Source organism: Trematomus bernacchii, unplaced genomic scaffold, assembly GCF_902827165.1.
Source record: "Trematomus bernacchii unplaced genomic scaffold, fTreBer1.1, whole genome shotgun sequence".
Taxonomy (NCBI): Eukaryota; Metazoa; Chordata; class Actinopteri; order Perciformes; family Nototheniidae; genus Trematomus; species Trematomus bernacchii.
The window spans coordinates 13,907,138-13,919,170 of NW_022988043.1; the positions used below are offsets into that span (position 1 = coordinate 13,907,138).

Here is a 12,033-nt window from a genome sequence, read left to right on the forward strand (position 1 = left end):
GCTGGGACTCCCAGCAGCTTCTACTGAAGCCTTCCGAGTAAATCGCCAGAACGCCGACACCCTCCTCATCTCCACCGCTCCCATGTTTTGTTTTGTGTTGCCATAAGTTAGTCTCTCTGCATTTGTGCACTGGGCGAATGCTAATGCTAATAATGCTAATGCGAGGATAATAAAATGGCGGCTCTACAAAACATTTCAGAGTTGTACGGGCGTGGTTTGCAATTCGCCCAGCCAACCAGAACTGGGGCACTTTTTTCCCCCAGGAAAGTACGATCTCTCAGCAGGCACTAAAAATGGGGGTAAAAGTTCCCGGGATTAAGTGCTCTTTTTGGTGTGAATGCGACATAAGGGGTACTAACGGAACTAAACGCGAAAAGTACGGTGAAAAGTACTCCGGTATGAACGCGGCTATTGTCATGTTTTCGAAACTGTTGTGCCCCCCCCCCCCCCCCCCACACACACACACAAGGGGGGGGGGGGGGGGGGGGGCACAACAGTGGTAATTTAAGTTTAAAAGTCTAAAAAATGCTACAACTACTGTCACAAACTGGATGAATGTGAAGTATTTTGTTAAAGGAGGATGAAAGCGTAATCAAGGAGCACTATTGGAGTGACGTTGATGGTTATTGGACTCAGGATTCATTCATTTGGATTCCCGTTGTATGAAGAAATTAAAGGACGGCGCAAGTGGAAACAATTTACAAAGGGATTCAACTGTTTAAAACACATGCTCAAAGTAAGCCGGATTTTGCCGATGTGTTTATGTGGATTCAAAAATCGTAAATAATCTACCAAATGGAGGAGACCGATCTGATCAGAGCAACTGTGACAAATAATCTGAAACCGGCATGGACAATGACTATGTTTTAAAAATGTGCTTATCCAGAAAAGCCTGATTTGGACACTTTACATGCAGAAGAAACATTTCTATTAAAGAAAGAATTATACATGTCTGTCTTTTTATGCCTATAATAGCTACTAACTTGAATTTTTATTCAAATTAATTAATCAATTATTTTTTATATTTTATTGTAATGTAGAGACAAGGCTTTTAGTGACAATCATGTATTGCGTTACGCCCCCCAGGTTGGGAACCACTGCCCTAGAGGATGTGACGTCGACACCCCAATTAAAACATGTTCATACAATACTGAATACATTTGAAGCCTTTTTGATGTATATTACCTATGTCAATACATTTCTGTTTTTGTAGTGTTTTGGTCTTTTGTAGAGATTTTTCATTTATTCTTTATATATTCTATTGTGTATTCCTTGGATACTTTTATCTTTTCTACTGTACGATTGAAGTAAATGTGGGAACCGTTTAACAACAGCCATTTACTTCAAAGATTTTTCTCAATGTTATTCTTATTTTTGTTAATCCTGGAAGAATGCCAGAAAAAAAGACATTCTCTTCAAGAATAAAACAAAACATGACATTAGTAATTGTGATAACAAATTAAATAAGTTGTTATCTTAAGTCAGGGCCGGTTTTTGGCATAGGCGACATAGGCGGTCGCCTAGGGCGCCAGATCTGGGGGGCGCTGCGCGGGCAGCTCTGGGAGGGAAAAAAACATTTTTTACTTTTTGCGCTCATCCTAATTTTCGGCCTTGATGTAACAACATTCATAATTAAGTAAATGTAACACCCTTTTCACCCCGGTTACACTTTTCATTTGCCCTGTACGATGGGCGCTGTAAGTGATGAAAGTGGGGGGTGTTGGCTTATCAGGCGTACGCAGCTCACAGCTAAAGTGGGCGTGGGATCGAGCGAGAGAGATAAATGCAATTTATGTAAACAAATATTTCCAAGGCACTCCTTTATAATTATTTGGATAAACAGGTTTGAAATCATTTAAATGTATACTATAGGACAGTAAACCAAAAATATCGTTTAAAACTTGAGAGATACAAAAATATGCATAAATAAATGTTAACTAGGTAAAATAAGATATGAATGAACAACAAAAATAAAATAAGTTACATTTATTTGTTATTGGCTGTGGTATGTTATTGGTTATGTTCACATATTTGGTTATTAAAATGTAAACCGATCTGGCCAGCTAAAATCTCGCCTCGGGCAGCAAATTGGTTAGAACCGGCCCTGATGGTGTAGGAAACGGGCTCCGTGTTACAAGACGGGTCGGGGGTTTGGCGGTACCGCTGCAGACTCTCTGCACACACACACACACACACACACACACACACACACACACACACACACACACACACACACACACACACACACACACACACACACACACACACACACACACACACACACACATACACACTTTTTTTAACGTTTGGCTATGAGGCAGAAGACAACGCAAACGGTTTTTAATTTACTAAAGGCTAATGTGTTTATTTTTTGTTCAAGAACAAACTTCTGGGCTTAAAGGTGGGGTAGGTAAGTTTGAGAAACCGGCTCGAGATACACTTTTTGTCTTTAATGACTCATTGATAACTAATTGTTTACTGTGTTAAAGGTAGGGTAGGTAAGTTTGAGAAACCGGCTCGAGATCGCTAGAATTTGAAAATACACAACCGGAGAAAATCTGCCACTTCCTTATAGAGCCCCACCTCCAACACACACGAACGCGCACATGACCAATGAGGGCACGAGATAAGTTTGTGCCCCGATGGAAGGCTGACAGGCAGGTAGGTCATCCAGTTATTTTAGCCGGGCCGGCTAAAATGATTGGTCGTACTTTTTACAGTATTACGGCTTCCACAGATGACATTTTTTTATGGATTTTTTGTCAAAGCATTTAAGATATTCATTGCTATCGGGATGTTAAGAGCATTCCATGGAATATAACAAAAAGTGTATCTCGAGCCGGTTTCTCAAACTTACCTACCCTACCTTTAAACACACATTACTGGTCACTTTTTGAGACATGATAGGTGCTGTATGGAAACAGCGGGCACAGACCATGGCCCAGACTAATTGCTGCAACCAGCCCAAAAAAAACCGAGAAAACTTCACTTCTTACTATCTTTCCATCAAGTTGTACAGCTTGTGATTTTTGTGACCGTGTGTGTGTGTGTGTGTGTGTGTGTGTGTGTGTGTGTGTGTGTGTGTGTGTGTGTGTGTGTGTGTGTGTGTGTGTGTGTGTGTGTGTGTGTGTGTGTGTGTGTGTGTGTGTGTTACGCCCCTCAGTGCAGCGCATGGAGCCCTGCCTCCCCCCTCAAGTCATTTCCAAGCCGGGATCTGAAGTGACAACATCTCATCGCATTCACCGCTTTTACTTTCTCTGTGGATCTACTCAAGGATGAACTGAAAGTGGGTTTTTTTATCTGACAGAGAGGAAGACACACTATCGGATCTATGAAAAACCCGCGTGGATTTGTACAACCATTTTAAACCAGAAGGAATGCATTTTTTCTTTGTGAAACTAACTTTCTTGTTGTCGCTGATAGCACTAACACGAGGTAAGTGGCGCGAGGGGGGGACTCACTTTATGTGTTGTTTTCTTCATCAGTAAGATAAAATGTCTTATTATACTGTACTTATTGTGTGTTGAAGACTCAGAGTAGAGTTTGACTCGAACCTGTTGCATTCGCTGCTTTGTGAACTGATGGACTGAAACTGATGTGTTGCAACTTGTTTTGACTCATCCTGCATGTGAACTCAGTTTACTGTTAATTTGCCTTACTTAAGCTTAACTGTGCGATTTCATGCAACTGTGGGCAATGCATCATCTTAAACACAGCTTTCCTGCTCTCCTGACTTGCAAACTGGATAAATCCAAGCTTTTTCACTTGCAAGGGCAGATTGGGCGCACTTGTCCAGCAAACACTCAACTTTGTTCTCACTAGAATGTAAACGCATGCCTTTGAAGTTTGCATTCAGAGCAGTGTGTGTGTGTTTTATATTATTGCAAAGCAGTGTTACTCCTCCAAGGGTACATTCTTTTTGGGACAGCTGCAGAGAGGAGCATGCCACTGCCAAACCAGTGTCAGCCCCCCTGTTTACCACACAAACTGCTCTTTTGAGGTGGCAAGAGTCACACCTAGACTTCACATTTATGGAGTATTCACTGAAGGAAAACACATATTTGCTGCATCACATAAAACCCCCAAATACTTACTGGTTCGTTACGTTTTTTTAAAGTTAAAAAAGTTTCAACAGGTGTATTAAAACTTTTCATTTGCAGGTCTAAGATGCTCCATGCCCACGGAGTCGTGTTTGAACCAGGGGAGGTGTGAAGCAACTCCAGATGGCAATGGAGAGTGCAAGTAAGTTTTGTTTTTTCTTCCCCATGACCGATTCTTGGTGAGGAATACCTGCAGAGAAATGTGTGATTTTGGAATTTGACATGACTCAGATTTTTGGTTGACATGTGAAGGCTGTAAAGGGGGAAAAAGCTCACACCAGTGTTGCTATTTCTGGTAGGCGAATGGTCAGAAAGCCGAGACAGAAATGAGTGGACATTGATGAGGACAGGGGTCACTGTGAGAGAGTGTGTTTGTGTGTTGCTGCCACCACACTCTCCCCTCTCGCAGCCCTAAATCTTGCTTTTTCTTTTCTTCCACCGAGCGACAGCTGGGGTTGCCAGAAGCTCGGCTACCATTGTTCTCCGCTGCGATTAATTCTGTGTGACTAATCTGGGTGAGGCTTCCCAGAGAGACCCTCAGACCCTGTCCTCAAGCCCCCCCCCCTCTTCACAACCCCTCCTCTCCTGGGATTGTGTCCCCTCCTCAATGGCCCTCAGTACTCTCTCTCTCCTCTCATTCCCTTAGACAGATGGCATCGGCTAGATGTTTTTTAACCTGCTTAAAGGAATGGAAACAAGTTCTACATTCTGCCTTTTTTTTATTTGGAGATGTTTTCAGGCCAGTGTAAACCAATAAGTGTTTTTTTCCACTTCTTTACAACAATAGCCTACTTTACGCTTGGCTCTATTTCCATCCTGGCATGAGCAGATCAGCCAGTGTCATCTTACTGTCGCAGGGCTCGCTGACCGGGGGAATGATTGGGCAGACTGGGTCACTGCTCCGAGACAGCAAGACCCAGGCAGCCATCTTGGCCCCCCGCCACATCTTAATTTGCTCTGGTTGTATTATTCACCCCTCAATCACACAACCCCCCCCTACCCATACCCTCCAACTCCCCACCTTCCCTACCTCCTCACTGGGCCACAAAGCCATCCTTGTGCCCCTTCACTGTCCTACTCCTCAGTCTTCTCCAATTAAACATGGAGATGGACATCCTCGCCGTTTTGAAAAGATTTAAGCGGGCAAACAAGGCTTTATGTGTTTGTGTGTGTGTTGAAAACATTGCTGCGCTATTTTTCACTGTACCACCAGAGGGCATGGAGAAAAAGTGGGTTCATCAAGTTCAGGCAGCAAAATATTGACTGCAACAACTTAGTGGTGAAATGAAAACTTGGTTGATCAATTAGTCGATGTTTGATGAATGAGGATCATTGTCAGAAGTTCAGCTGATTGCAACTAATGATAATAAATAATAATATACTTATAATAGCCACCCCAAGTCTTAGGCGATGTGTTTATCTAATTGTCGATTAGTCAACTAATCATTGCAGCGTTAACCAGAAGTACAAAGTACACTGCAAAGGGGAACATATCCTGCTCTTTCTTGTCATATGTTATTGTTAACTCAATATCTTTAGATTTTGTACTTTGTTTGAACCAAAAAATACATTAATTCTTGGATCACAAGTCCAAAACTGACATACTCCAAACAACTATTATCTCTTTTGGACTACAGTTATGAACCCCTTCTCTTCTGAAATGTAACTCACTAAAGACAGCAGTAAATGTAAAGTTTATTCTCGCCTATTATTTTCGATTAGTGTTATTTTGTGAATGCACTCCCTAAAAAGAATGTTGTTGTTGTGGTGCAATCAGGTTCTTAAGGTGATTTATTGTTTTAGAAATTGGGAGGTTTTGTGCTTTCTAAAGATGTATAATGTGTCTGTGATGATTCAACCAGCTGCTGCTTGGTCCTTTATGTAAGGAGGTGATTGTTGTTCTTCAATTTGAGACTTGAGACTAATATTGTTGACAAAATCTTTTGGAAGGAACGAAGAATACTTTTGTTTTCGCATGAGAATTTTTCATTAAAGGATTGCTTTGTCAACTTTGAAATGACTGAAAGGGAAATCCAGCTGAGGTGCACCAGAGCTTGTGGTATCCACACTTTCAGTGCTGGTATTCAAGCTAAAAATACTTTTGGTAGGATCCAGCCTAATCCAAACAATAGCTTCTTTACTAAGGCTTAGATCCTCTGATAAAGGCCCAAGTCTTCAAAGCCCATGCCCGCAGTTTGTTATAAAAGTTTGACATCTCAGGCCCAAGCCAAGATAACCCTGATGAAATGCCTGTGATTATGTTGTCATAACCAGAGGAGACATTATACAATATGACAATAATTTACTAGTGAACGCAATGCAGAGTATTTTTTGCCCCCTGCCTCGCTTCATTCCTGGCAGGATTACGACTTGGTTGGTCCTTAGTCAAGAAGCCGCCACTCTTGAACTCCAGTTATGTCGAGGTCAAGTAAGTGGGATTGGAAGCTTCAGTTTTATATGGTCTGACAGAGATGCCTGCCTACTTGACGTGCCATACCATAAATACCATCTCCTCTTCGTATCTGGCCTGCCTGGCCTTGTTAGATCCTGACTGAAGTTTTATCTCCAAAGAGCTTGGAGGAGGCCTCTCATTTACAGCAGAGGCTTGGCTGCAGGAGAGAGCAGTGACAGAGCCGAGTCGATCCGGACCAGGAAAAAGAACTCCCAAATTCCAGTGGCACAATGGCCAGAATGAAAGAGCTTCTCTCTGCCAGGAGGGATGAGAGATGTCGGGCGAGGAAGGATGCTGCTGAGAGATCACAAACCTTCATCATCAGTTAGTCAGCGTGATGAAAACATACAGCAGACAGCCTGTTGATTGCCGGGAGTCACGTGATGATTTAGGATTTAGGTTCTCATTGCAGATGAAAGCCTCAAGTTTGTATGGAGAGGCCATACTTGATATACAACCTAAATTCTTCTAATGTTTCAGTAGAGAAGAATCATTTGCATTTTTGTCTTGTTGAACACAAAAGCCTGAGCTGCTAGTTATGATGTAATCAGTCAGTTTACAAAGGCTTTAATATACATTTGCAGTGTTTTCCCTATATACAAATAGTGGCGGTGCAGCGCCGCTGCTGAAATATGCGCGCCGCTGCTAGGGGGCGCCAGCCAAGTACCCAAAAAAAAATGAATTAATTTTAATTTTTTTTACTTTTTTTATTTTTTATTAAAATAATAATAAGTGACGACCCTTTTTCATTTTTGATTGTTTGTTATGTGGATTTGTAGTATTTGTGTTACTGTATGTTCAATAAAGGTGTATTTTTGCTCAATCTTGAGACATTGCCACTGTATGTACTAGGCGGTCGCCTAGGGCGCCAGATCTGGGGGGCGCTGCGCTGGTAGCTCTGGGAGGGGAAAAAACATTTTTGACCGTTGGCGCTCATCCTAATTTTTGGCCTTGATGTAACAACATTCATAACTAGAGAATGCAATTCCTGAAGAAATTGCAAGTGGGAATGCTTTATGCTGAAAAGCTGACGCTAAACTGCTATGCTGAAATGTAATGTGTAAGAAGAAAGTGAAGAATTTAGATTGAAATGATACATGAACACTGGGGGCTTGAATGTGTGATGAGTGAAGAAAAGAAAGTAAAAAGGCTTGGAAAAGCAGCAGAATATTTGAACTGCAAACTTTTGAACTAACTTGATGGCGAATGATCTGTCGCCATGGCAACGCCATAATACGCTTAGATGCGTTGATGGCTGCATCGTTACCAAACCTGTGAAGTTTGAGAGAGAGAGAGAGAGAGAGAAATGAACAGTTAGAACTGACTCTTGATCGCCCTCTCTCTCTTCTCTTGAACGGCATATGATGACACCCCATAATTGACGTAGAGCTGTTGAGGGCACGACCATTATCTGAAGTCTGCTGCTCTGAGCATGTCAGTTGGAGTGATGACATCATCGTGTTCCATTGCACAGGTGTTTATAGTTGAGCTAACGAGGTGCCTAGACTTCAAAGGTTTCATTGTTCTGAATGAGAGATGCACCTCTTACATGTGAACGTTTTGTGGAAGAACGATAACAGATATCTGTGAAATTTCAAAATGTGAAGCATGTCAAGGAAGTTGAGTATCTGAAGTGTAATTTTTGTGTACTTTCGGGTTAATAATGTGGCCTTTTTGGCAGTTTAACTAAAGGTGTGCGGCTGCTGCTGTGAGGAAATATCAGCCTGAAATTACAATGGGTTTTAATGGAGACATGTTGAACGTTTTTGTCACTTCATACCCTCAAGAGGCATTTTGTTTAATTATTTTTGCTCAATTATTTGTCATTTTTCAAGCTACGAGATGTTTTCCTACGTTTGTCATGAAAAAGTATGTCTCAGGAATGTAGGGTTTAGGAATTATGGCAGTTTTAAAAAAATATATGAAGGCAAATTTCAAGATTTGCTCCACTCTAGCTGTGACATCATGCACTCTAGTTAATGTTAAAATCTGAAGAAAACCTCTTTAACAAGGTCTGAACAATGTTTAATATCTCTAAAAGTAAGAATCAGATTTAAAAGTTGTTACACGAATAATGTCAGAAAGATGTGTAACATTTTAAAGTTGGAATGAGGTTTCTGAGTGAAAGTATGAATGAACAGTTAGCAGTTGAAGTCGCATGAAGATTGTTCAAGTCTGAAGATTTTCTCCATTGAATGGTTAAAAATGTGATGAATTATGGGATGTATCTCTGGAATTATGAAAGTTATGAATGATAAAAGTAATAGCCTGCGATTCCCGACCGAGCTGAACGTTTTGATGTTTGAACGGAGTTTCTGCGATGTTGAATGTGGGAGGAGAAGAGGGCCAAAATAAGTTGGCGGAATAATAAACTTTTTGTCCGTAGCATAACATATATTTGGAATGCTGTATCAGCATTCCCACTAAATTAAAGGAGAGGTGTCATGGCCATTTCCACTGATCATAATTCCATTGTTGAGGTATACTAAAATAGATTTATACTGTGCATTTTTCCAAACTCACATTGGTTTCGCATACAGCATCTCTGTAAACTACTTGTATTCACTGAATTTCACTCTCTGCCTTTAACGGCTCGTTGTAGCTCCAAAAGCTCCAGCCCCCACCCTCCCTGTGAGCACAGTGTGCTCTGATTGGTCGGGACGTTGTGAATCGCGCTGAGCTCCGTGGAGGTGTTGTTTCCTTGTTTAGCATACACAGCGAAACACAGCCAAACTCATCCTGAGCACACACAAAGTCACAGCCAAAGTAAAAACAATAAGTGTGGCTTGATATTGAGTAAGAAAAAGGTTGATAAACGCTGTGAGAATGGGTCTGCAGAGAGAATTTCGCCGCAATCCCAACTGTCTGTTATCAGCCTGCAGCCAGGGTGGAGAAATCAGCAGAGCTGCCTGTGTGTGAGAAAGTCCGTGGATTGGTCAATTTGGACCAATCAGCGGGGGCTTAACGTAACGGCTCCGCGGACGTAATGTAACGGCTCCACGGATTGGTCCATTTCGTTCCGGGTACGGCATGACATCATGCCGTACCCGGAAGAATCAAATGGACAATGACGTATCTCCAACGAGGCGTTTTGGGGAGGTATTTTCTGTGTTAGAGTTTTACTCGCTATAGGGTGTACTTTGAGGGTTTTGACTCTGCACACCGTTTACATGCATAAAAACCTTCATAACACACAAGGGGACGGGTAATAACCGGAAAAGCATGACACCTCTCCTTTAAGTAAATGTAACACCCTTTTCACCCCGGTTACACTTTTCACCTGTACGATGGGCGCTGTAAGTGATGAAAGTGGGGGATGTTGGCTTATCAGGCGCCCGCAGCTCACAGCCAAAGAGAGAGAGAGAGAGAGAGAGAGAGAGAGAGAGAGAGAGAGAGAGAGAGAGAGAGAGAGAGAGAGAGAGAGAGAGAGTAGAGAGAGAGAGAGAGAGAGAAGAGAGAGAGAGAGGAGAGAGAGAGATATAGAAGCCTATCGTCTAGAGAGACTACTCCTCTGCCTCTCTCTCTTCCTCTCTCTGCTGCTCTCTCTCTCTCTCTCTCTCTCTCTCTCCTCCTCTCTCTCTCTCTCTCTCTCTCTCTCTCTCTCTCTCCTCTTCTCTCTCTCTCTCTCTCTCTCTCTCTCTCTCTCTCTCTCTCTCTCTCTCTCTCTCTTCTCTCTCTCTCTCTCTCTCTCTCTCTCTCTCTCTCGTCTCTCTCTCTCTCTTCTCTCTTCTCTCTCGTCTCTCTCTCTCTCTCTATCTCTCTCTCTCTCTCCTCGCCTCTCTCTCTCTCTTCCTCTCTCTCTTCTCTCTCTCTCTCTCTCTCTCCCTCTTCTCTCCCTATCTCTACTACGCTCCTGTTTTTATTATAATCTGTTTGCTAGCTGCGCTAACGGATTAAGAAGTAGATGTTTCTACAACTAGGTGGAGGAGAGCTCTCCTGTCAGACTGAGAGGCTCAGTGAGGTAAGGACTCTGAGTGTTTAGATAGTTCTTTTAGTCTAAGTTATCCTCAGTGGGTCTCAAACGTTTTGACCACAAATTATGTAAACACATATTTCCAAGGCACTCCTTTATAATTATTAGGATAAATAAAAACAGGTTTGAAATCATTCCAATGTATACTATAGGACAGTAAACCAAAAATATCGTTTAAAGTTGGAGAGATACAAAAATATGCATAAATAAATAAATGTTAACTAGGTAAAATAAGATATGAATGAACAACAAAAATAAAAAGTTACATTTATTTGTTATTGGCTATGGTAGGTTATTGGTTGTGTTCACATACTTATTTGATTATTAAAATGTAAACCGATCTTTTTCATATGGGTGTTTTAGAGTTGTACCCCCTAGATCAGGTCTCTAGTAATTGTGTGCTCAAAGTGCACCAGATTGAAGCATTTTACTTACAATTTTTTAAACAAATCTTCCCGGGGGGGCAGACCCCCGGACCCCCCTAGAGGATGTGACGTCCACCACCCAATTCAAACATGTTCATACAATACTGAATACATTTGAAGTCATTTTGACGTATATTACCTATGTCAATAAGTTTCTGTTTTTGTAGTGTATTTGTCTTTTGTAGAGATTTTTCATTTATTCTTTATATATAAAATCTCGCCTAGGGCAGCAAATTGGCTAGAACCGGCCCTGGTACTAGGCCTCAAGAGCCTTTTTTGTGCTGGCAGACACATAGAAACAAATTGGCGGGGCGCACTTCGCACGTGCACACACTAAAAAATTCCACGCGCTCCACGCTCATATTATGCTGGGCCCACGTGCCTTAGCACCGCTGCTATGACTCCATCCTAGGGGAAACACTGCATTCGGATTAGTTTGTATTTCATTGACAATAAGTTGTTGTTTTCCACCATCAGAGACTAAAATGTTCTTCTAACAGGTTGACATAAAACATTGTTATAAAAAAGTGACGGCTGGTAACTGTAGGATTTGAGTTGTTTTTAATATGCGTAGATGATTCCTTTTTGACATGACAGATACCACGATACTATTCAACATATTCATTTCAATACTGTGTATTGCAAAATCCCTCCTTATTTGACAAAACATCTTAACTTATATATTCATCAGTATTCACTACACTTTAAAGTGGACCTATCATGCTATATTTAAATGATATATTGTAGGGCCATACCTATATAAGGTATATTTATACGTTTCTGTTTTCAAAATACCAAACAGATCATGCATTTTAGCCATGCATCATTTCGTTCCATTTGCTGTTCTCCAGCCCTGTTTTTGCATGGGGCTGATTCTGTGAGCTGCAGCTGACCACGTCCCCCTGCAGGAGAGGGGAGCCGTGCTCTGATCAAGTCAAGAGGGGGAGAAAAAAAGATCTCCGTGTTTTATTATATAGAGTCGTTATTCATTTGTTTTAAAGCTCAATAAATAACAAAGAAGACCTTTGACCGGCACTTTTCTAATTTTGTCCGGAAGATTTAAACTTTAACGGACATCTTGAC

General features: G+C 41.6%; 1 protein-coding gene across 1 annotated transcript in view; it reads left to right on the forward strand.

Moving 5' to 3' along the window:
• The first annotated feature begins 3,207 nt into the window (after positions 1-3,207).
• The window catches only part of LOC117473139 (neurogenic locus notch homolog protein 1-like), a 49,816-nt gene continuing 40,990 nt past the window's right edge, over positions 3,208-12,033 (forward strand). The window contains 2 exon segments of the mRNA XM_034118634.1: positions 3,208-3,435; positions 4,161-4,242. Coding sequence (XP_033974525.1) covers positions 3,378-3,435; positions 4,161-4,242 — 140 coding nt within the window. The 5' untranslated portion in view covers positions 3,208-3,377.